We start from the raw sequence: 24,901 nt of genomic DNA, 5'->3' as shown, positions 1-24,901 counted from the left end.
TTGTCTCTAGCCATCCCACCTACTGAGCATCATAAATTCCAAATTTTTGCCTCAGTAGCGTGTGATCTTTTATTGTTCTAACGAAATAAAGCCTTTCATGAAGGCAAAATTGTTGATGCTCATACTATCTCTGCCCATATCAACAAAATTGCTTTGGAGCGTTTTCATGCACGGAAAAATCGGTCTTCTTTCATAGAAGAATCATGAATTCCTCCTCCTAATGATTGGTTCAAAATTAATTTTGATACAGCTATTAGAGATTCTTTTTCTGTTCAAACAGCGGTTTTCTAGGATTCCAATGGCTCTATTATTTGGATGATTTCTCAAGTCAATCCGACCTATTTGCCTAATTATGGGAAGCCCTTGTAGCTCAATTGGCAGTATCTTTAGCGGCTACGCTCCAACTTGGTAATTTTTTTTTGGAAGGTGATTCACAAGTTGTTATTCTAGGTTTTCAGCAGCCTAGCATTTCACAAGATTGGCGGATTTCTTCTATTATCTTAGATACTATTGACTCTATCCCAACATCTTCATTTTTGGAACCTAAGAAAGTCACCAAAAATGTAAACTTCTGCGCCCATTATGCGGCACGCTAGGCCGCGGCCAGAAATTTCTCTGGCTGCATTCCTTGTTACCCCTTTCCTTCTCTCTTGATTCCTATTACTAGTGGGAAGGATCCTCTGGTCTCTTTATCGCTTTCTTAGTTTGTTGTTGTTTGGTTTTTGGGTTTCTTTGTTTGTTGTTGTTTTCTACTGTACCCACACCCAACAAAAAAAAAGAAAAAAATGTGAGAGAAACATCAAATTTTGGCAATAAAAGCATCGAACCTTGGAAAAATTGAACTAGAATACACTATATAACAATTGAGCACAAAGTGGGGAGAGAATGCGTATACAATGCAACAGCTGAAAGCATGGTTGAGAAAGGAAAAGATAAAATCAAAATCTCACATTTCTCTCTTCCTCTCTCTCTCTCTCTCTCTCTCTTCATTCAAGAATAACATGATCGTGTAACCAGATGGATAACTTGATAAAATACAAGTTTCATCAGCAAGATCCCTCCCCAGAAAAAGCACGAAAGTTTTTACGCCTGGCAAAGCAAAGATACATACATCATGATCTCATGGATTCCTGCCGCCTTAGAGGGATGCCTTCAGCTCCATTAACGCCATCCTCTTCCGAGTGCTTAGAAAGTCGCATCGACAGGGACGCTGACAAAGCTGTACACGATTTCACAAAATCATCCATTAATTCAAAGTCATGAACCACACCAAGTTCCCACGGGACCCTTGTAACCTATCATCATTTGATATGAAGGGTTGTGCTAAATAGAGAGCATACCATCAGACATATCCTTCGTTTTGTGAAGAAGAAAAGTCCCCGCAAGGATTGTCACAAACCCACACATTTCTGTGACTACCTGGGTTGGACTCTGCCTATCCCAGTCCTGAAAGCAAATTAAAATTACTCAATCTCATCATTTTGTTGTCATCACATGATAATTGCAAATGAGTCAATAATGTAACCAGGAGGGAAAAAAGGAGCTGAAACTATTCAAAACAAAATCAGAAATATTTACTCTTTGTACATCAGCTTAATCTAACACTACATAAATAAAAGCAAGATTACTATTGTTATTCAAGAAGAACAGCAATTGAAACAAATGACAAGGAAAAAAAAATAGTTTGTACATAGAGTACAAATATTTACTCTTTGTACATCAGCTCAATCTAACATTACATAATTAGAAGCAAGATTACTATTGTTATTCAAGAAGAATAGCAATTGAAACAAATGATAAGGAAAAAAAAAAGTGTGTGCATGAGAGAGAGAGAGAGAGAGGTGAGGGGTGGAGGGAGATGGAGCAAAATTACATCTGGTAAAGTACAGTAAAGAGTCTGGAAAGACTGCAAGATTTGGAGTATGACAAATTATGTTCACCACTTTGCATATGAAAGATTAAAGACCAAACGCAGTCTCACAACCGGTTATGTGAATTTCATTTTATATTGATGTACATCAATCATATCGTACATGGACTTCTCAATTCTTCACTTGCATTTCTTTCATTTTATGAGCAAAGTTATCTTCAAAATTCCTTCTTCCTTAAACAACCACTCAAAGACAACAACAGCCAGCTTTTAGACTATCTTTATATCATCAATCTTCATTCTCCCAGACCTGTACTCTTGGCTCTATAAAGGTTACAACTATCAAAGCCTAAGAGCGTAGTTACCAATGCCAACAATCTTCCTCAATTTAACTTCCTTTATTTTTGGATCAGTGACCGGCCTTACATTCTCCAAAACTATTTTAATAGTTTCTGTATGTTCATGTCTTAAGTACATGATAGGTTCTCATTAAGTTGACTCTAGATGTGGGTCTGATTCACCCTAGTTCTTTCTTCCCTCCTAAATGTCAATATGTAGCTCTACTTCAGATATATCCACAAATTTGATTAAAGTCAAAGGTTTTAATGGACAGGGGGTGTAGATTTAAAGATAAAGCAGTCACAACTATCAAACTCAAAACTTCTTTTGAAAACGTATCAAGGAAACTTACCAAATGCTGGTTTACAATTTAAACATATTTTTTAATTATTGCACTTACCTAAACCCTTATGATTGCAAAACATCTTCAAAATTTGAACTTAATCACACTCTGACCTAAACTAAAGCCACCTTGGCAATCAAAAATTTATTAAGGATATTTTTGTCATTTGTGGGTACATAGCAATCTTTAGTTTGGGGAGGACATTGGGTGTGATTCACCCTAGTTCTTTCTTCCCTCCTAAATGTCAATATGTAGCTCTACTTCAGATATATACACAAATTTGATTAAAGTCAAAGGTTTTAATGGACAGGGGGTGTAGATTTAAAGATAAAGCAGTCAGAACTATCAAACTCAAAACTTCTTTTGAAAACGTATCAAGGAAACTTACCAAATGCTGGTTTACAATTTAAACATATTTTTTAATTCTTGCACTTACCTAAACCCTTATGATTGCAAAACATCTTCAAAATTTTAACTTAATCACGCTCTGACCTAAACTAAAGCCACCTTGGCAATCAAAAATTTATTTAGGATATATTTGTCATTTGTGGGTACATAGCAATCCTTAGTTTGGGGAGGACATTGCAAATTGAGTGTTAGTTTGAGAAAGGGAGGGGGAGGGGGGTGGGGTGGTTGGTGATATGTATACTTTTTTGATAACCATAGCATTAACATAAGATAAAACTAAAATTAAATTGGGAAATGGATCTAAATAGATCCGGTCCCATAATTCCTTGACCAAAAGGCTGAGGAGAGGGGCGCCTTGAAGGCGATATGTGATGATTGGACAGCTGCAAAAAGGGTGCACTACCAATGATTGTGATGAGGCAGTTAATGAAGTTCACCTATCCTATTGGTTTAGGTAAAAATAGAACTCACACACACACAATTAAGTCTGTAATTTATAAGAGGGTAGAGGAAGGAGCTGCCATTTGGGCCAAATACCATTGGCAATAGAAAGGAGAGAAAATAATGGACTGAACCATGACAAAGGAGATCATTAAACTTCAAACTATCACCACAAAAACTATACTTAACCAACTACCATCAACACACCTTTTTTTTTTTTTTCGCAGGGGCAGGAGGATAGGTAAATACAACTCGCACATCTATATGGGGTTAAATTTGTAACTTCTTATTTATAAGGGGTTGCGATCTTAACAATACTAATGCACCGAATCCCGTCAAAACTCCACAATTAAGTGTCTAGCATGGGTAACCTCTTTGGAAGAGTTGACGAAGGAGCTGCCAATTGGACCAAAGACCATTAGAAGAAACCTATGAGGCAATAGAAAGGAGAGCTAGGAACGGACAGAACCATGCCTTTAAACAAGTAATCAAGCTACAAGAACCAGACTAAAATCCTCCTTGACCTGTGGCGGCTTTGGGTCTAAACAAATGATAGATTTGCAGAAGCCACACATAACAAGCAAGCAACATAGGCCTGCTTGGCACAAAAGATTTTACCAAGCTGTGCCACAATGGAATAGGTCACAGCTTACAGACCAAAGTCTAACAAACAGAGAAAGAACACTACTTCCAAGAATGCAGCCCAACTTTTTCTTTCTACAATGACATGGGCAAGGGCTGTCATGCAAATACTCCTTTATTACACTAACATAGACAAAGGAGCACCATTATCAGCTTCTCACTCTTCTTTCTTTATATTCAAATTTTGGTGCATTTAGTTGTTTAATAGAACTTTTTCTTTTTTTTTTTGGATAACTGGGTATCGACTAGATTCCTAAGACACCATGCAAAATGCCCCATCCACACAGGTCGGGTAAAACTCAAGTTTTTGCTTGCGGTAATAACCCCAAAGAATTGTTTGCACTAAAAGGGAGTCGAACTTTAAACTTGATGCTTCATAAGGCAACAGGACCAAGTAACTTACCACTCGAGCTCACCCGTTGGTTAATAAAACTCAAATTTGAATCAGATGTTCACTCGGTAATTTGAGTTCAAAGTTTTTGAGACCCAGAATTAAGAAATACAAATTGAATCCCACAAAAAATAAATGAGGCTAAAACAAAGTGCAACTGATTAAGGAATAACAAAAGAGTTCGGCTCAGTTTACATATGACAGAAACTCCAAACAAAAATCAGGAATGAGCACTGATTTTAAAGTTGAATAGCCTCAATTCATAGGAAATAACAATGGTCTATGACATGCCTATTAGAAAATTGGTATGAACCAAAGTCCAATTGCATATCTTGAATAAAAGGCCGCATGGTTATACTTCCTTATTTGCAGACCTTTCCTTCTCTGGATTGTATTTTCACTAATCCTAAAAGTTATTAGAAGGAGAGTATAAGTTTTTTCTTTTTTTGATAGGTAAGCAAAGAAATATAATTGAAGAAAGCATCAGGCGCCCCTAAGCATACATATAAAGGACACCAAAACAGAAAGAAGAAAATAAAAACAAAAAAAACAAACACCTGCAAAAACCCAAAAGACAAAAAAGAAACCAAGAGCCCCACAACAGAAACCCAAAACCCGCAAAAAACCATGGGCTACAATACAACACAGCAAGAGCCCTCTTGCCTTTGCCCCTGCTAGAGTCAACTCCCCTAGCATCAAAGTTGACTGAGCACTCTAATTCTTAAGCTCCCTTCTCCCTTTTGGTTTAGAAGCAAAGACTGAAAACTTGTCGCTGCCCCTCATCAACTAAAGTCAAGAAATCCAGAAAACCCTTCTCTCATCACCCCCGTAAGAGATCCCCAGTGTGATAACACAACTTGCATCTTGCACTACCTCAGGGTAACCTATAACCTATAACCCCCCTTCTTCAAGATCACCCCCCATCAAAGATTCACCCACCTTAGAGACAAAAGAAGGCCACTGAGCCCTCCAGGACATACTTGGCAGAAGCTGAGGGGAACATCCGATTACCATAGAAGGGCCCCCTGCAGACAAACCACCCGGCAGGGCACAAAAGCCCAGCATCTTCTCACCCACAAGACCATCATCCCACTAATTTGAGGGAGCAAACCCACCCGCGCCAAACGAAGATGACGAACCATTCCCAATGCCACTAGACGAAGGCTAGGCAACCAAAGGACTCTTGACCACACTAGAAGCGCTCGGGATAAGGAAACCTCCCAAGAGAAAACTTATCGGAGAGGATTTCCTGACCGCACCCCTTACAGATGCCGGCACAGACTAGGCAACAGCCACAACCAATCGCAAAGAGAGAAAACCCAACAAAGAAACTGGCAGGACACTGATTGCCGCCACAGCCTCGGCAATCAAGTTCTCATCCAACTGCATTCCTCTGCCGTCCTTCGACTTCTAAGAGTCTCTACAAGAGCTTGGGCTCCATCGGAAACAGAGGCGCCCTAGACTTTGCCATCAACGAAACAGTAGTTTGAACCCCTGAAGAAGAGCCACCGGTGTCACCAGACTACGCCGGACCACTCCCAATGTCTGCCGAAAACAGAACCATCACTGGCGAGGTGTTTTGGGCAGACTGCAAAGGCAAAAAGACGCTGACCTTACCCTCCTCCTGCGCATTTATCAGCAAACCAAAGTTGGGCTGAGTGACCAGATCCAGAGAACCATGCATCCAAGCCCACCATGGATGTGGGCTTCCTATCAAAACCCAAGCCCGACTTAGAAATGGGTTTAAACAAGAAATTAGCCTTGGGCTTAAGTTTAAGGGCCCATCCTTTCGGCCCAGCATAAATGGGCTTGCGGGAAAGCCCACAACGTGGGTAGCAGCTCAAATCCACCAGCCCTACCAAATAGTTCTGCACAGCCCACTCCACCTCAAACCTCAGCCCTGAAATCCTATCCTTCCTCGCCCAAAAAGGCAAAAGCTTCAACCCCTTTCAACATTCTCAATTTTCAATTGAAAGCAACATTCTCAATTTTCAATTTTCAATTGAAAGCAACATTCTCAATTTTCAACATCCTACGTTTCTCCCTACAAATATGTCACTTAAACTTAATTTTTTCCATAGACAATTAACTCGGTTCATGTATCTGATGACCAATTTTATGATGTTTCATAATTTAAACAAAAAAAAATTGAGAAAGAAAATATTAAAGGCTTAGTTTCAAAAATTCAAGGTTTTTGAACAATGACCAACACCAACGGATGCCCATATAATACAGGGGCTTTCACATTAGACATTTTTAATATGATGAACTGATCAGATCATATAGATAAAGTGAATAATAAAAGCAAGTGTTCAGATAACACTGATCAGAAAGAAGAATATACCTTAAACATTATGACACTAGCCAAAATAGTAAGCGATGTAAACATAGTATAGTATATGGGAGATACGACAGCCGTATTGAAAGTATCAAGAGCCTGCATCGAACAAAGAAAAAAAAATCAAATAAATAATTATGAAACAGTAACTATCAAACAACAGGGGACCAAAAAGTGAATAAAATAACTTTTAAATATTCATATGAAGAGAAATATATGGTAACATTCCAGAATTTTAGTTAAAGTCTATGCAATTGCAGATCAAACCCTTACTTCTTCAGATGAGTCAATCCAATATGAACTCATACTAAAATGCAGCTACTCCAATGGTCATTCATCTCAAGACAGTATGTAATACCTCAAATGCTCAAAGACCTTTTAACAATTCACTTATTATTTATATTAATCACTCTATAGTACAGGTTAGTTTGCTAAATTGTAAGGTGTTCATAAAAGGGATAAAGATTTCAGTACCAAAAACACAAAAAACAAAAATTAAGGGAATCCGGAAAATCTTCTTAGGAATGTGTTAGTGTGTTTATGGGCTTAGCATACACCCATGTAACGCCCCACCCCAAAATAACATAATATTGTCCGCTTTTGGCTTCCCCAAACCAGACTTTTCAGGAGATCATCCATCTTGGTACTACTCTCGCAGAAACTCGCTTAACTGCGGAGTTCTAATGGGATTATGACTATCACGGCTTTAAAACGCGTTGTTATCATAAAGAGTGTAAGTATACGTATAAGCCCATCTCCATCTTCATATCTAGGCGATGTGGGATGCCACAATCACTCCCTCTTAGGACGAGCGTCCTCGCTAGCGACCCTAATGGGATTATTCTTGGCGTCCCAACGAGTGCCCGCTAGCAACCCCATGGGCTTGTGCACGCTCTCTCAATCTCAGGTTGGGCAATGACTTTGATACCATACGTAACACCCCTGCTCCAAGTGGTATGAGATGAGGAGAGCGTGCACAAGCCCATGAGGGTCGTCAACGAGGACGCTGGGTCCCAATAGGGAGTGATTGTGACGTCCCACATTGCTTGGATGTAAAAAAGATGATGTGTTTATATTGAATATGCTCTCTCTAAATGGTATGAGGCCTTTTGGGGGTAAACTCAATAATTGGGCTTGGCCCAAAGCGGACAATATCATATCACATGGAGCAGGGGTGTTACAGCCCACTTCCTAATGGCTTAACTTTGCCACCCTCGGTGGAGGACAGCACCCCACCACCCCCCCAACCCCCCCCCCCCCCCCCCCCCCCGGCTTTTCCACTTAATTTTTTAAATAATAAGTTAGCTTCTACCTCACAAAAGTTAAAGACACTTGTTTGTCAAAATATTACTACAGGTTAAGAATACAATTTTACAAAAAGTGTTATGTATTTTGAGAAGTGTTTTATTTTGAGTAGTTTGTTAATGTATTTGAAAAAAGTGAAAATTCAAGCTGAATACAAAAAGAAGAATACAGTACATTGGCAAACATAGCCATAATTTCTCTAGTTCCAATAACTCATGAAAGAGCAATCAGAAAATAACCACCACAATTGAGTCCAATTTCACTTTTCAAGGCACTAATCCTACTTCAATATCAAGAATGCCATGAACTCAGCTAGACTAAAGTGAAGTTAGTATTACACTAGCCCCAAGACATACGGAAATAGTCCAAAGAGCAGTTTTAAATTTGTGAATGTGAAGCCAAGCAGGGGGAAAATCCATTTCCTTCATACAAGGTGCTCATGTGACCAGTGAGCACCGAGTAATCAGGGAAGAAAGGAGAGGAAAGGAGACGAAGGAAAGAAGGAGCTATGCGGAGACACTGAGATTGTCATCGAAGTTAACTAAGGAACGATGCAATTCCTTCCAAGAACCATATGTCAGGGTGAATAGGGGGCCGAAAGGTGATTCTGGTTGCATGAAACAGCAATCTCAAGAATATGGCAACAAAGTGGCGTTTCTGCCGAAGACCCATGATTCGGCGAGGGCTCTTGATGTTTCTGGGGTGGTTCCGACGAAGGTGTCCTTGCCGGCGAGGTCTGAGAAAGTTCTGGTTGAGTCTGGCAGACGAGGCTTCAAGAACGGAGGCCGCGTGGGGGCGTTGATAGGAGCTCCGGTGAGTCGCAAGTCAACACTGGCAGTGCAGAAGGAGCCGACGTCAGATTCTGAGCACTTGAAGGGACGGGAGGGAGAGGTGAACCATGCTGGGCAGACCTACTCTGCAGTAAGTCTCGAGCTCCTCAATGTTAGGGAGACGTTGTGCCGTCTGAAACAGGAGTGTGACGTGGGGCTGATGAAACTAGACAAGGTGATCAAACAGGTGGAGGGAAACGGGCTTGGGCAGGGGGATAAGAAAGTTAGAGGTCACCAACGAGTTTCTGCCTGGAGAAGGAAGGAAAAGTATGGGCTGGGGAGTATAGACACAAAGCCCAACAGCTGGATAAAGGTGAATAAAAAAGTAGTTTTTAAGCCCAAAGGGATGCTGGGCTCAGGAGCGGGTTATCTCAATAGCCCAGGGAGAGCTGGACTGAAAGAAGCTTCTCTTTCAGTTGTTGAGAAAAACTCGATAGAACCGAGACCTCGCATGGAACAATCGGAGACCTCGTCGTCCCTGGCTGAGAAGGCTCTATCTGCGGGAGGGGGGGTTGGATCAGCGGAAAAAAATATACCCACAGAGGTCTTCGGCAATTCTGCGTGGGCGTGCAATGGGACTATGGCCGGAGAGAAGCCACGCAACAAGGTCTGTACTATCCCGGCGAGGGAGTTTCAGTCTGCCGGTAAGGGTAAGGAGGTGTTGACTTATAGAAGGAGGAGGTTTGGGTCGCAAAAAGGGGACAAGGTCGCGATGGGCTCGTTAGAAGTCTCGGTTGTGGCTTGTCGGCAGGGGAAAGGGATTTTGGGGTCGACGCCGGAATCAACCCAGAGGGTGCCGGAGACGCAATTTTTGCCGGAAAATCCTCAGAGGTCGCCGATTTGTCATGTGGGGCCTGGAGTTGCTGGGGCAGGTACGGATGAGGGATCAGTCCAATTTCCGGCGGAGATACTCTCTCGTCCGAATATAGGAATGGTAGGGGGGGGCTGTTTGCAGGAGTTTTGTCGGGGGGAGACAAGCAGTCTGAGTCAGCAGGTTCTTGTTGGAGAGAAAGGAGTGGAATGTATGCCGGCAATGGTGCCAATTGGGCCTAGTTCTGGTTTGGAAGAGGATAGTACCTCAGAGACAGCTGGGTTGGAGGACTTGGGGCCAGGGATGATTTCTTCCAGCTGGATAGTTAATAATTGTCTCAATTTTTGCCCTAAAATTGGCATAACTGATGGAGGGAAGAAAGGGGATTTGGAGTTTTTATTCAACTCTATTGAAGCTTCTAGAATGCAGGGTGATTCTGTTTTGGGAGGCATCTCTGCCTATGTTCCAGCCCCAACAGGAATTAAGGAGCTCAAGGAGTGTGAGAGGGGCACATTGGTGGATCAATGAAGCTTAACATCGTAGCATGGAATGTGAGAGGGTTGAATGCCCTCAAGAAAAGGTTGCGTATTAGGGGTCTTTTGAAAGAATGGAGTGTAGATATTGTGTGTTTAATTGAGACTAAGATGGAGGTTATTTCCCGAGAGGTGGTTCATAGTCTTTGGGGAGGTCAACATGTGGGGTGGAAGTTTAAAGGGTCTAATGGTTTGTCAGGGGGGATTTTATTGATGTGGGATAAGAGGGTGGTGGAGTGTAAGGAGGATTGTGTGGGGCCTTTCTCCTTGGCTTGCTCTTTTCAAAATGTGGAGGACAATTGGAAGTGGGCTTTTGGGGGAGTGTATGGTCCGAATGAGGATGGGGAAAGAAGGGCCCTTTGGGAAGAACTGGTGGGTTTGATGAATGTGTGGGAGGTTCCTTGGTGTCTTGAAGGGGATTTTAATATTGTTCGGTTTCCTAGTGAGCGTTCCAGTGTTTCTTACTATTCCACTAGCATGATGGAGTTTTCGGACTTCATCTCAGAGAACAACTTGGTGGACATGCCCATGATGGGGGGTCAATTTACGTGGTCTAATAATCAAGAAAATGAGAGTTGGTCTAGGATTGACCGATTCTTGATATCCTCGGATTGGGAAGATCATTTCCCTGCAGTGTCACAAAGAAGACTTCAGCGCTTGATTTCCGATCACTTCCCTTTACTATTGGATTGCGGGGCTCCTTGCGGAGGTAATAAATGCTTTAGATTTGAAAATATGTGGCTTAAAGCTGAAGGTTTTGTTGACAAGGTTAGGTCTTGGTGGGGGTCTTGGCTTAAAGCTGAAGGTTTTGTTGACAAGGTTAGGTCTTGGTGGGGGTCTTATTCGGTGGAGGGTTTACCTAGTTTTGTGCTAGCTAAGAAGTTGAAATCTCTTAAATTGGATTTGAAAAAGTGGAATGAGGAGGTGTTTGGGGACATTGGGAGGAAGAAAAAAGAGTTGTTGGGAGGTATTCAGGAGTTGGATGAGTTGGCAGAGGTAAGGGGCTTAGCCCAAGAGGAGAAGGCCCAAAAGGCGGATATGGTGAAAGATTTGGAGAACACCTTATTGTGTGAAGAAATTCATTGGCGCCAAAAATCGAGAGCTTTGTGGCTCAAGGAGGGGGACCGCAATACTCGTTTCTTTCATAAAATGGCTAACTCTCATCGTAGGTATAATCGTGTGGAAGTGCTTCGTATTAACGGCGTTTTATCCGATGATCCAGCTGAGGTAAAAGATCACATTGTGAGGTATTATCAAAACTTATATTCGGAACAAAGCACGTGGCGACCTAGAATGGACAACCAGCCTTTTTTGTCCATTGATGAGGAGGATAAAAGGTGGTTAGAAAGAGATTTTGAGGAAAAGGAAGTTTGGGAGGTGGTTAAAGGTATGGATGGGGATAAGGCTCCGGGTCCGGATGGCTTCTCCATGGCTTTTTTTCAAGCTTGTTGGGGGGTTATTAAGAATGATGTTATGGCTGTTTTTGCCGAGTTCCATTGTAGACGACAGCTGGAGAAAAGCTTGAATGCAACTTTTATTTCCTTGATCCCAAAAAAGGAGGAAGCGGTGAAGATGAAGGACTTTCGGCCCATTAGCTTGGTGGGAGGGGCGTACAAAATTGTATTTAAGGTTCTTGCCAACAGGATGAGAACCATGTTGGGTAAGATCATATCCTACTCTCAAAATGCTTTTATTGGGGGTCGTCAAATCCTAGATTCGGTTCTTATTGCAAATGAATGTGTGAATAGTTGTATGAAGTCAGGGGTGCCAGGTGTTCTTTGCAAATTAGATTTGGAGAAGGCCTACGACCATGTTAATTGGGACTTTGTGTTGTATTTGCTGCATAGATGTGGTTTTGGCGAGAGGTGGAGGGCTTGAATAGAGTGGTGTATTACGTCGGTAAGATTTTCCATTCTTGTGAATGGTTCTCCGGAAGGCTTCTTTAATAGCTCGAGGGGAATTCGGCAAGGGGACCCGCTTTCTCCGTTACTTTTTGTGCTTGTTATGGAGGCATTGAGTAAGATGGTGAATGCGACGGTTGACTTAGGCTTTTTGACTGGCTTCTCGGTGGGAAATAGGGTTTTATCGGAGTTGGTGGTCTCTCACTCTTTATTTGCTGATGACACCTTGATTTTTTGTGAAGCTTCGATCGAGCAAATCCGGTATGTGCGGCTCATTCTTTTGTGTTTTGAAGCTGTTTCGGGTTTGAGAGTGAATCTTGGAAAGTCTAAAATTGTGGCTATTGGGGAGGTGGAGAACATTGAGGGTTTAGCAAATATCCTTGGGTGTAATGTTGCCGATTTGCCTATGAAGTATTTGGGTCTCCCTCTTGGGGCGGCGCATAAGGATACAGCTATGTGGAATGATGTGATCGAAAAGATGGAGCGTCAGATGGCAGGTTGGAAGAGAATGTATCTCTCTAAAGGAGGTCGTTTAACCCTCATTAAGAGTACGCTCTCTAATCTACCGACTTACTTTTTGTCTCTGTTTCCAATCCCTATGAGTGTAGCCAAAAGACTTGAGAAAGTTCAAAGAGATTTCTTATGGGGAGGGATGGGAGACGAGCCTAAGATGCATCTTGTCAATTGGAATCAAGTCTGTCGTCCCCTTCGGTACGGCGGGCTTGGCATTCGAAAGTTGCATCAGTTTAATCAAGCTCTCTTAGGTAAATGGCTTTGGAGATATGCGAATGAGAGTGAGACTTTGTGGTATAAGGTTATCAAATCTAAGTATGGAGATCAGGATGGTGGGTGGTGCACAAAGAAGGTCTCGGGTTCCCATGGTGTGGGCTTATGGAAACACATTCGTCAAGGTTGGGATTTTTTTGCCAAAGGCATCCGTTTTCAGGTGGGGGTGGGTTCAAAAGTTCGTTTTTGGCATGATATTTGGTGTGGGGATTCCGCTTTGAAGCATGCTTTCCCGTCCTTGTTCAACATTGCCAGACATAAAGAAGCTTGGGTGAAGGATCACTTCATGTGGAGGAGTGGGGTGGTCGAGTGGAATGTCATTTTTGTGCGGCCCGTACAGGACTGGGAGATGGATTTGATTTCTGCTTTCTTGGACCGGTTGTACTCTTGCAAGATATCCACAGGTTCTGAGGATCGTATTCGATGGTCATTGTCTAAGAAAGGCAAGTTCGAGGTTAAGTCACTTTTCAAGGCCTTGTCTAATTTAGATCGTGAGGTGTTTCCTTGGAAGAGCATTTGGCGTACTAAGGTGCCTATGCGAGTGGCTTTTTTTGGGTGGACCGCTGCCTTAGGCAAAATTTTGACTCACGACACCCTACGGAAGAGGAACTTTGTGATAGTGGAGTGGTGTTGTATGTGCAAGAAGAATGGAGAGTCAGTCGATCATCTTCTTCTCCATTGCGAGACAGCGAGCATTCTTTGGCATACTATTTTTGATCGTTTTGGGTTGCATTGGGTCATGCCTTGCAAGGTGAGGGGCTTGTTCGATTGCTGGTGGTCGGGAGGTCGGTCTCGAAGTGCAGTAGTGTGGAAGATGATCCCACTGTGTCTTATGTGGTGTATTTGGAATGAAAAGAATGCTAGATGCTTTGAGAACTCCACTAGGACCATAGAGGAATTGACCCATTTCTTCTTCTTTACTTTGTATTCCTGGACAGCCGCTTGGCTTGCTCCTATAGGAATCAGTTTCTCTGATTTCCTTTTTCATTTTTCTCTCTTAGGCGCTCTCTTTTATACTTCCCGTGTATGTGGGTTGCGCCCCTCTGCGCTTTTTATATCATTATTACTTATCAAAAAAAATACATTCAGGATTATAATAAAGCAGGAAAATCCTGTTAGAGCATGAAACAAGTTCCAGGAAATGGTTCCTCCAGCATCACCTGCCATATTGTGAGCCAATGGTTGCGAGAAAATATCTAAAATTTTGGTAGCTCCAAGTACCCTGATCTGACTGGCCCATCATACACCATATTACTACACTAATTAAAGGAGACTCCACCAAGCCAAATTCCAAAACCTGCAAGTTGCAAGTTCATGGGGGACAAATATACCCTACCAACCTCCATACAATGTGCAGCCAAAGAGAAACCACCTTGGGTTCATACAAACAAATAAGGAATCCCATCGCACTAAAGATTCTACCAAAAAGGCAAAGGTTGGCACAGGTGCATGAGAAAGATATTATCACCCACCAAGACATCCTTAGCAAAGATATCCATGCACCCAAATCATCACAATCTATTCAATTCAAAATGTCCACCTTCTGCCAAATCACATATAATACCAGTCTAATCGAGTTCAATAATCTATTTTGCTCTTCCCAAGTTTCCAAACTATATACAACATTACTTATCAAAAAAAAAAAAAAAAGTTTCCAAACTATATTATGCAAAGTAACCCTATCCATCACTGACAAGTTACAAGTATCTAATTCTCCATACTTACCTTGGCCTAGTCCAAACAATCCTCTTAAATACAAATTCACCAGCACCCTTATTTTGCTTCATGGCATCTTAAAATGACTGAAACCTACTTATCAAAAAAAAAAAAAATGATTGAAATCTACTTATCAAAAAAAAGAAAGACTGAAATCTCCTTTTGGATCTCTTACACTAAAAAAAAATTTCTTTACCCAACCTTTATTCTTTTTAACCCACATTTAGAAGAAACTATAACAGATCAGTGAGATCATCCCTCCAGAATCAGTCAAGTTCTTGGAACACCTCATAAAGCCCTCTGAAAGGTAACATTATGAAAGACAGAGAAGAGAGACATTTTGCCAACACCACAGCCATCCAATATTGAAATCCATTTTCTAAAGAAAACCTCAATCATGGCCAAAGGTCACTATCAGGCCAGCTGATAAAAAAGATAACTTGGAATGACAGTCCAAATGTAGAAAATTGTGAGTTGCGGCAGGCATGTCCCTTGTGAGCATTGAAGATGACTGCTTATCTCTGACAAAGACCCAAAATTGCATGTTATGGGAATATAATTCATGTTCCAATGTTTTATTACATCAAGTCTTTATGACTTAAGAAGCATAGCCCCTCACGAGCTTGAAAATGAGATGGATTTTAGCTTACCCATTTCACTTCATTCCCTTACTCCCGAAGCAACCAGATATTATAGGATACATGTTTGAAAGCTTTGAAAAAGGCATAAGTTTAATGGGAACATAGTAACATACTCCACTCATAAGTCATAATGAAAGGATAAATAAGAACATGAAAAATTTGGTACTGAAGAATATAAAAGTGGGAAAACAAAAACTACTGAAATAAATGAAAAAATATGAAAGAAGACAAAAGGTAGGGCTAGAAAAGAGATAATTGTTACCTTATTTAAATAATTCATTTGGGTAAGTACACAAGTAACTACAACTAAACCGAATGCCCAAGTTTGGGGATAAATCAGTTGATTCATTCCCGACAATGTCAATTTCAAGGCAATTCCAAGTGCTTTGACACTCATAACCTGTCAAAGAGCACCCTTATAATAAAACAACTTAGAAGATAATGACTTGGGAAAAGCAAACACATTATAGAGTTTAAATATTGATACATACCGACAAAGAACCTACAAGGGAACAAACTCCAATGTAAACCATTATGTGCGTCTGTCCGTATTGTGGGATAAAGTGGAATATAAGTATAAATGCAGATGCTATGACAAAAGCTGCATACATGACAAAAGCTGGAAAAAAAAAAAAAAAAAAAAAAAAAAAGAAGAAAAAAAATATAAGTTTCAAATTTAACCAAATGAGAGAGTCAAAGGATATATGAACATGAAAAGCCTAGAATGATTTAATCAATTAACAAAAATAATTCCAGTAAACATCAATTACCTGGCTCCATTGCAAGATCCCAAACTTCTGCCACAGATTCAATCTCACGTTCTTGGGGAGCATGTAGAACAATTGTCGTAGAACCCACAACACAAAGAACACAACCAAGAATTCCAAAAATATGAAGCTTCTCCCGTAAAATAACATGTGCAAGTGCAGCACTGCAAGACAGCATGATAGTCAGCACTCAAGCACCGAAGAATTAGACTTTATTTATAGAGAGAAAAAAAAATTATCATGCCTGATAATAATGCTGAGAGCTCCAAGAGGAGTGACCAGTATAGCTGGCGCAAATGCATAAGCCGCAAAATTAGCAATTTCACCAACGATCACTGTTGAACGGCAATTTCCCATGAGAAATTCTTAACTAAAATCATAAACCTTTTTTTGGTAAGTAAATGATTTCATTAAAAAAAATAGAGGATACACCCATGTACATAGAAAGTATATAAGAGAAACACCAACCTACTACAATGACATGTACACAGGAAGTACACATAAATCATGTAATCCAACCCCATTGCCCTTGTTGGACAAAGTTAGAACATATAAAAATGTGTTTCCGCTAGGTTGAAAAGAAACTCTCACAAATACTGCTAGAAATGGCCATGTAAACCAGCCATTGGATTTCAGAATTGGTTTAGAGATGTGCATTTAGAATATTCCAGTGTCATGGGATACAGACAGACACTTTGGAAACTCCTCTTTTTTTTCAATTTTTAACAAAATTGAAAAAATATAAAGGGAACAAAAGGCAGCTTTCCATTTCTTAGTGACGAAACATATCTCGTTTCACATCACTCTTTGCAGAAAGGAAAAAACAAACGAATGAGATATTATATATGCCCCTATTTTCATTGATTATACAATGGAACCTTTAAGCCATTATCATTGTTCTGTAAGGATTTGCAGTAGAAGCTGCTGAGACATACTAAGCACAAGGAAGTAATTTCTTTTCTCCATATTCTTCAATGTTCCTTGGAGGATTTTATCTTCAACCCTGTTCTTAAAATTTTATTTTCACCCTCATGTCTGTCACCAGTGCTCCAGCAGCTAAAAGGGATCAATGAACTTAGACATAGCATGTTGTGGATGCTTGTATCATTTTGAGTTGGTACATATAAACTAAAGTCTTTAGGTACCCAATATATTGTTTGCAAGGATATATCGAGTCAAACCAGTGGCGGAGCCAGACAATTCATATTGGGGGTGCCGCTAAAAATTTTTTGATGGTGCCGAGTGGTAACTTGCGTAAGTAGGAGAGAAGAAAATTTTTTTTTTTTCTTTTTTTTTTAGGGAGTGCCGTGTGGAACTTGGGTAGGAAAACAGCAAAATTTTTTCAAAAAAAAAAAAAAAAAAAAAGCTTTGGGGGTGCCAGCCTCAATTGGCTCCGCCATTGAGTCAAACCAACTGATTGAACAAACAATACCTTGCTTTTATTATGGGTATCAATTTATTTTCTGTTAATTCCCATCATAAATTGTAGTGTATCAAAGGGGAAGTAGAATAGTAAATCTAGTCATTGATCAATGACCAAAGGGAATCAAATAAAACTCACTTGTTATCATGCCCACCCACCATAGTGGCTCATATAAGTAAGAATAGCCTCCAACCCCTGTTGAAAACATCAAATAACTTAATTTCAAGAAAACCTGTTACACACAACATTACCGTTAAAAATATATCCAAAGACAAGAGCATGCACACACTAAATAATGCAACATCCAGCCCACTAGCACCAGTGTATATTAAAGACAGACATGAGTATATGGCCACTGCTCTGAAAAGGGTAATATAAAAAGTAGTTGAAAAGATACACCATCAATCCATATAGAGCAAAATACAAGCATTCAGGCCATGCACACATGAAAAAGAAAATTGGCAACTTTCCTAAACTTTCACTCAACAAGAATAACAAGACTCCCAAACCCTCAATACTGTTCTATTACATATTTACATGTATCAATGCACATCCACATGGCAATCAGATAATAAAAACACAACACTAAATTCAGTCACTGGTCCGTCCAACATTGTTATGAGGACCTGAATTTTGAAAACTCAATTTGCAATTCCATTTACCAAACACACCACTGGATGTCGGCAAAAAATGAAATGCCCCACGAATTATAAATTCTATTTTAACCACATCAATAGGTCAGGGAATTCCCATTTCCTTTCCAATTATAGTCCACGGAGTCAATTGTACTATTAATTATAAATTCTTACGTTAGAAATCTCTACTAAATAGATTTTCACAGTGGTAATAGTCCAACTTATTTATGATATTTAGTAGATCCAAGTCCACATATCCCAAAGGTAGCAATCAAAACTATGCGAAATCACAATTTCTCAAACACAGGCTTCTTACATGTCCCATCAACCTATCACAAAGTCCATAAACAGGCTTTTTTTGATAGGCAGTAATTTTTTTCCATTCAACCATTTGGTGTCATTAGACTCATTACCACTAAAAACTTAAGAAAAATGAATCAAACACTCAGTAATAATGAAAAATTGAACCATAGGCAGATTGAGTAATGCTAGATACTACACCCCCCATCCCATCCCATCCTACTGGGCTGATGTGGCAGTATCCACCAGCTCTTGGATCAGCCGTTAAAAAACACAATCCAAAGATGGATGAGCACTGCCCTCACCATAGTGAATAGGGGTGTGGTATATAGCATTACTCTACAGAGATTATTTTCATACTGAGCAATTACGACCACAGCATTTTCCAAGCCAACTTGACCTAACCAACCTACTTACATTGATACTTCACCCATTTTCCTATTTTTACACGATTCAAACTAAAATCTGAAGAGTATAACAAGCAACAAAATCGATTTTTGTTTTTGTTTTTATAAGTAATCCAATCTCGATAAAATCGAAAATTACTGAGAGCACCCTGGAAATAACGGAAATCTAAAAAGTGGGCCAAGAGTTGAGCAGATTTCGATACCTGCCCGGACTCCAGACGCGCCAGCCTTCTTCAAGCCCTTCTTCTTGACAATGAAGCTGCCGCCGATAAAGAAGCTGGACGAGAGAGCAAGCACAAGGCCCTTGATGTTGTCAGAGGACATGCCCTCGCGCCAGCTCGACGGCGTAGTCAGAGTGGTCGTCGACGCCATGGCTGCTCAGAAGAACCAAAACCCTAGCCTCCACCGCCACCGGTGACTCTATCATACCCCCACCGGGAGAAGCATGAAATGGAAATCCGCTGCTTCTTGACCCAGTGATCTGAGCACTCTGATACCGAGTTAGAACACCGAGTTGGATCTTAAGATTAACAATTTCGAGATTAGAGAAGGCTTATTTTGTCGGCGCTTGGTGGATTTGGTGGGTACAGCTGTGAGTGAGGTTTCTGGGATCGCACAGAGAGAGAGAGAGAGAGAGGAAGAAAGTGTGTTGGGGGGTCTTTGCCTTGTAAACTTGGGTTTACAAAATAATGACTCCACTCCGACTTCAGGTTGATTGACTGCTCCACCCTATCTCCCCTTTCTTTTTTTAAGGCTAAAACCTCAATGTCCACCCTCATTTTTGTTAGATTTGGAAAACAACAATCTAATATGAATGTTAAACGAAAAAGATAAATAAGTTATCCATATTTTGTAATATTCTCCAACAAATTTAATTTATCAACCATTAAATTTGTGGAATTCACCATTGACTTATGTGCAGTGCAGAGGTAGAACAAGAATTTTTACTTTGAGGGGGCAAATTTAATAAATAAATAAAAAAATTGTGAGGGGGCAAAAATTAATTTTAAAGGGTATATTTTATAAAAAAAAATTATTTTTTTGAAGCCTTAAGGTGGTTCTACCCGTGCTTATATGGAGTCCACATAAGTTCATAAATCTAATGGTTGATTTGTAAGATGAGATGAAAATAATATTGACATTAATCATTTCTCAACAAAAAATCTATAGTTTTATACCGTTGTCACACAAGTAGGATGAGGTAGTTTTTTACTTTTATTTTGACAATATTTAACAAAAAATTCTAACAGAATGAGATAATTTAAATAAATTGACAGTTTGATACCCTTAATTGAGCGTTTTTAGACTTTGAAGTTGAGTCAAAACGAGTAGAAGTTCATAAGGGTTTTATGAAGTTTCTCCTTTTATTTTTTACGAGCTATTCATGATTTAAATGTTGATTTTTATTGTCATAGCATCATAGTTGTATGACAATGCATAACAACTACCAATAGCATTACTCCATATTTTAAGCATTAATGCTATAAACTATATTTGTATCCTATAACTGTCAACAAAGTTGACAGTTACAATCCCAACTAACTTTTAGATCAATTGTTGTTAAAAGTAAAAAATAGTAGAAAATGCAGTTTGCTCCCCTGAAGTTTCAGGAGTTTTTCAATTTTAACTCCAAAGTTCAAAAATTGGCAATCTATCCCCCTAAAGTTTCAAAAATTGGCAATTTAAACCTTCCGTTAAATTGGACGAAAATTAAAAAAAAAAAAAAAACTGAGGGTAATGATGTAATTTCATAGATTTCCGTCTATTTTGACGGAAAAATTAAACGAAGAGTTTAAATTGCCAATTTTTGAAACTTCAAGGAGATAGATTGCCAATTTTTGAACTTTGAGGTTAAAATTGAAAAACTCTTGAAATTTCAGGAGGATAAACTGCATTTTTCCCTAAAAAATATAAGGATTAATTGAGATAATTATATGATAAAAATGTATTATATAGCATTACTGTAATACCCCGAAATTTATACCTAAAAGAAAGGTGATCTTAATATCAAGGATAAGGAGGATTTGCAATTTTATTAAGATTTATATGGAGTTAGGTAAATAGACTTAATGTGAAAGATGATGAAAAATTGCTAGTTATAATTTTAGTGGTTATTGAAAGAAAAGTCACATTGTTTTGGACACCAAAAATTCTATGAGTGACCTTAAATAAAATTGTTTTAAGACATTATAGAATGATGAGAAAGGAAGATTTTAAAAGTGATTTTATGATTTTTGGACATTTGTAGAAGGAGTTGTGATTTTTAGAAAATTCAAGTGTCAAAACAGGAATTTCAGTCAAACAGAGGCACAGGATTTCGAGGGACTTTTGAGGTACCAAAATGTTATGGGTTGCTATGATTTTTTGATATGTTTTGGATCTTTTAATGAGGAAAATTTTGAGCCAAATTTCATGTCATTTGGAGTTAAATTGAAAAAGTTATGATTTTCTCAAGTTTAATAGGTCAAGCTGCGGAGTAGTTGAAGCACCTGCGATTTGGGAAATTAATTGGATGGGTTAATGATGTCTGTAAGCCACGATTTTTTTGGTATGTGTTAGTCAAAAGGTTTAGGTTCATTAAGGATTAATTGTAGATTTTTATGATCACTTTTTAATGTAAATGCATGACCTAAAGGTACAGGTGTTATATAGCATGTTGCCCTTGCCTTCTCGGTGAACACCTGGGGTTCTAAGGTGTCATCTTCTTAATACATTCCTGGACACTTGTCTTGTGGTTAGAGGAAATTGAATGTATGTGGGACACTTGGTGGACACTTGTCTTGTGGTTTAGAAGGAATTCGATGCATGTGGAACAAACATGTGGCAAGCTCTCAAGGGAAAATGTCCCACATACAGTGGGTATTTAAGGAGAGCAAATCCTCTCAATTGCTCACAGCTCAAGTGAGCGTGAGATCCGGAAGAAGGAAAAGAAAGGAAAGAGAGGAGAAAAGAAAGAGAGAAGGGAAAAGAGAAGAAAAGAAAGAAAAGAGAGAAGAGAGAAGAAAAAAAAAGAGAAGAGGATGAAGAAATAAAAAATTTGAGAACTCTCCAAGGAATTGTGAGTTGGATGCGGATTCAAAATAAGGGCATGCAATGCCAGGTAAGGGGACACAACACCAAAACCCCCAACAAATTTTATTATAAATCCTTGAAATAAAATGTTGGGGATTTTATAAAGGATTCACTTACATGATTTTCAATTGCACTTCCTTTCGTTTTTTTATGACAAGTTTTATTTATTTATATGTCATTGTTTAAGAATTTTACGTGATACAGTTACCCTATCTCATGATTTATGCATGACTGCAATTATGAATGAAAATAGCTCTCAAAGTTCATGGCACAAATGAGTTTACAGATTATATGAAATGTTATATGTACATTCATGGCATAGCATACAATTACAGATGAGCTTACATATCATATGAAATGTTATATGTGCATTCATGGTTTTAAATGTTTAACCCGAGACATGATTATAGTGACGATCGGTACCGCATAGGGTAGCAGGGCAAGCACACCGAAGGACGGTTACGAGAAGGTGTGTGCTACCGGCCAGGTGGCCTTCACCTAGGGAAGTTCCCAACCTGGTAGCTCTCCCCTGTGACGACAGGATGAGCATATAGGTCCTTCGGGACAAGCCAACATGCGCTGCTCACAGTAAAAATTGTGGCGTCGGGTCAAAAGGGTAAAACAGCAGTTTTGAAAGAAAGAAAAAGGAAGTGCTTGTACATCTCATAAGTCACCTAATTAATTGTCATTTATTTTATTAATTGTGCATAATTGATATTATAGCATAACATCTGCATTGCATATTTTATAGCATCTTGGTTTTGTGGCTACTTACTGAGTTGTCGAACTCACCCCTTCTCCCTATACATCTTTTTTCAGATTGCTCTATATGTATATCGTAATAATTGAAGACATGGGTACCAGTGGGCCTCTTAGTTGTTAAAGATCCTATCGCTGCTTTATGGACTAGCAGGAGCAGTAGCAGTAGAAGTGTCTGGGACTCCATTCTATAGACTAGACGGCTTGGGCTATGCATAGACAGTGTAATTTTATTGTTTATGAGATTATTGAATACTAGCACATTATGTGTTTGTGATTTTATAAACGAAAAATTTTAGTACTCTGGTGACATTATGATCTTATATTAGGAGAATTTTTTTTTTTTGTTTAAATATGAATATGTTACAATTGCTCTCAATCGCTCTACCTCTAGAACTTGGGGCGTTACAATTACACTTAAGTTATTATTATTTTTTTACTTGGTTATTCATTTACACGTCCATTTTTAGTGATCAAGTTAAAAGATTATAACAAAATTGACCTGAAAATTAATGATGTTTTATAGCGTTATTATGGATTATATTTTATACATGAAAATGGAAAGTTTGCAAATATTTTCTTATCTCATTGTGTAATTTGAGGTGTTAAAGATCAGATTTTTTTTTTTTTTCTAATCAAAGATAAGATTAATATATTACAATAAGAACACGATTACACGAAGATGAAGTGATAGAAATCAAAATGTTTATGAGATTCATTATCATTTTCCATATTTATATTGAAAGAAATAATAGTTGTCTCAATATGATGAGGTCAAGTCTTCAAGGAGTAGCTCAATCGGCTGCAAACCACACCTCATGAAGTGAAAGTCACTAGTTCGAATCCCCTTCCCCCTTCTCTCTTGTGTGGACATGTTTTTAAAAAAAATGATGAGGTCAATGTCATGACTCATGAGACAAATATCATAATTTAAAGTCTTTTCAACTGTGAAAATTAAGAAGATGTTAAAGAAATAAGGAAAAATATGATAGTATCTCTAGCGCTTTATTCAATTTTAATTGTTTCGTCTCGTTTGTTTGAGTGTAAAATATTTTATATTATAAAAATATGTTCAACTTAAAATACTTTATGGCGTTTAATTCATACAAAAAATCAATAAATATTTCTCATATTTTCATTCATCATATTGACCTATAATTATCAACTTTTATTTACAATATAAAACAAATAAAAAAATAAGCCAACAAATTATGTTTAGTTAAAATATAATTATATTGACTAATAATAATCATATATTTTCATATATATCACAAACTCCTAAACATATTGTCCATGTATATGTGACAAATCATCTCAAATATATGCCTCATAAAAGACCCATTCACAATTATTTGTCCAAAGGTGTGCGAGAACAGTAAAGAATGGTTTACACATATGAGGAGCTTAAACCATTTTATGCCTCATGAAGATTATTTTCATTGGTCAACTCAAAACATTTCTAGATTAACCAATATTTTATGGCGAGCAAAACACTCAATTTTTTTGTTAAAACATTTTTTCTATAAAATATTTTATGCCGAAACAAATGGGGAGACAATAATTTTTTCAAGGAAACATAAAATGCCGACCAATCCTATATTGATTCTTGGTTTGGATACATCATTATTCATGCACCAAAAAAGAAAAGAAGATACCAATTCATATTTGAAGTTTGAATTTTCTCCAATTTTTGGTTGAAAGTAGAAACTTCATTAATCCAAATTTGATTTGGAAATTAAAATTGCAGATTCTACCCTCAATTAACAGACTCTTTTATTAATAGCTCATCACATACATTCAATTAAGAAAGAAAACAGTGAAATAATAAGCCAAAAACTAGAAATCTCCATAGGCTCAAGGCTGCGTAGATGGTGCCATATGTGCCCACAATTGCTGCCGCCACCGTCTACTCCCTCTTATCCTCTTTGGCTTGTACCCGCAACCAGGGGCGAAACTAGATTTTTGGATTGGGAGGACGGACTTATATAATACATAAATATATAGATATATATAGTCTTTCTTTATAGGTGTGTATTTATGCTAAATAAAAAATGAGAACTCTTAAATTTAATTTCATATTAAATTGTACGACATTACAAAAGTTGCATGTCTATAAAATCATCGTAGAAAAGATCAAGAGAACTTTCGTTTGATATAGACATGTACAAAAAAAAAAAAAAAAAAAAAATCCAAAAAAAAAAAGAACTTAGTTTCTCCTTCAAATTATGCTCGACGACGATCGC

At 38.7% G+C, this 24,901-nt stretch overlaps 1 protein-coding gene across 1 annotated transcript; it reads right to left on the bottom strand.

Annotated features, from left to right (window-relative positions):
* Positions 1-837: 837 nt before the first annotated feature.
* Positions 838-19,580, bottom strand: LOC132180647 (putative magnesium transporter NIPA4). Its single transcript, XM_059593543.2, has 9 exons — positions 19,031-19,580; positions 17,624-17,680; positions 16,307-16,397; positions 16,066-16,226; positions 15,787-15,914; positions 15,558-15,695; positions 6,779-6,871; positions 1,341-1,446; positions 838-1,219 (listed from the first exon to the last, which is right to left on the bottom strand). The coding sequence occupies exons 1-9, from the start codon at positions 19,197-19,199 to the stop codon at positions 1,113-1,115; spliced, it is 1,050 nt and encodes a 349-aa protein (XP_059449526.2). The 5' UTR covers positions 19,200-19,580; the 3' UTR covers positions 838-1,112.
* Positions 19,581-24,901: the final 5,321 nt, after the last annotated feature.

The sequence above is a fragment of the Corylus avellana genome, chromosome 2 (assembly GCF_965113065.1).
Source record: "Corylus avellana chromosome 2, dhCorAvel1.hap1.2, whole genome shotgun sequence".
In the NCBI taxonomy this organism is placed as follows: domain Eukaryota; kingdom Viridiplantae; phylum Streptophyta; class Magnoliopsida; order Fagales; family Betulaceae; genus Corylus; species Corylus avellana.
Note: the sequence above shows the minus strand (reverse complement) of the source record. Positions and strands in the feature narration are given on the sequence as shown.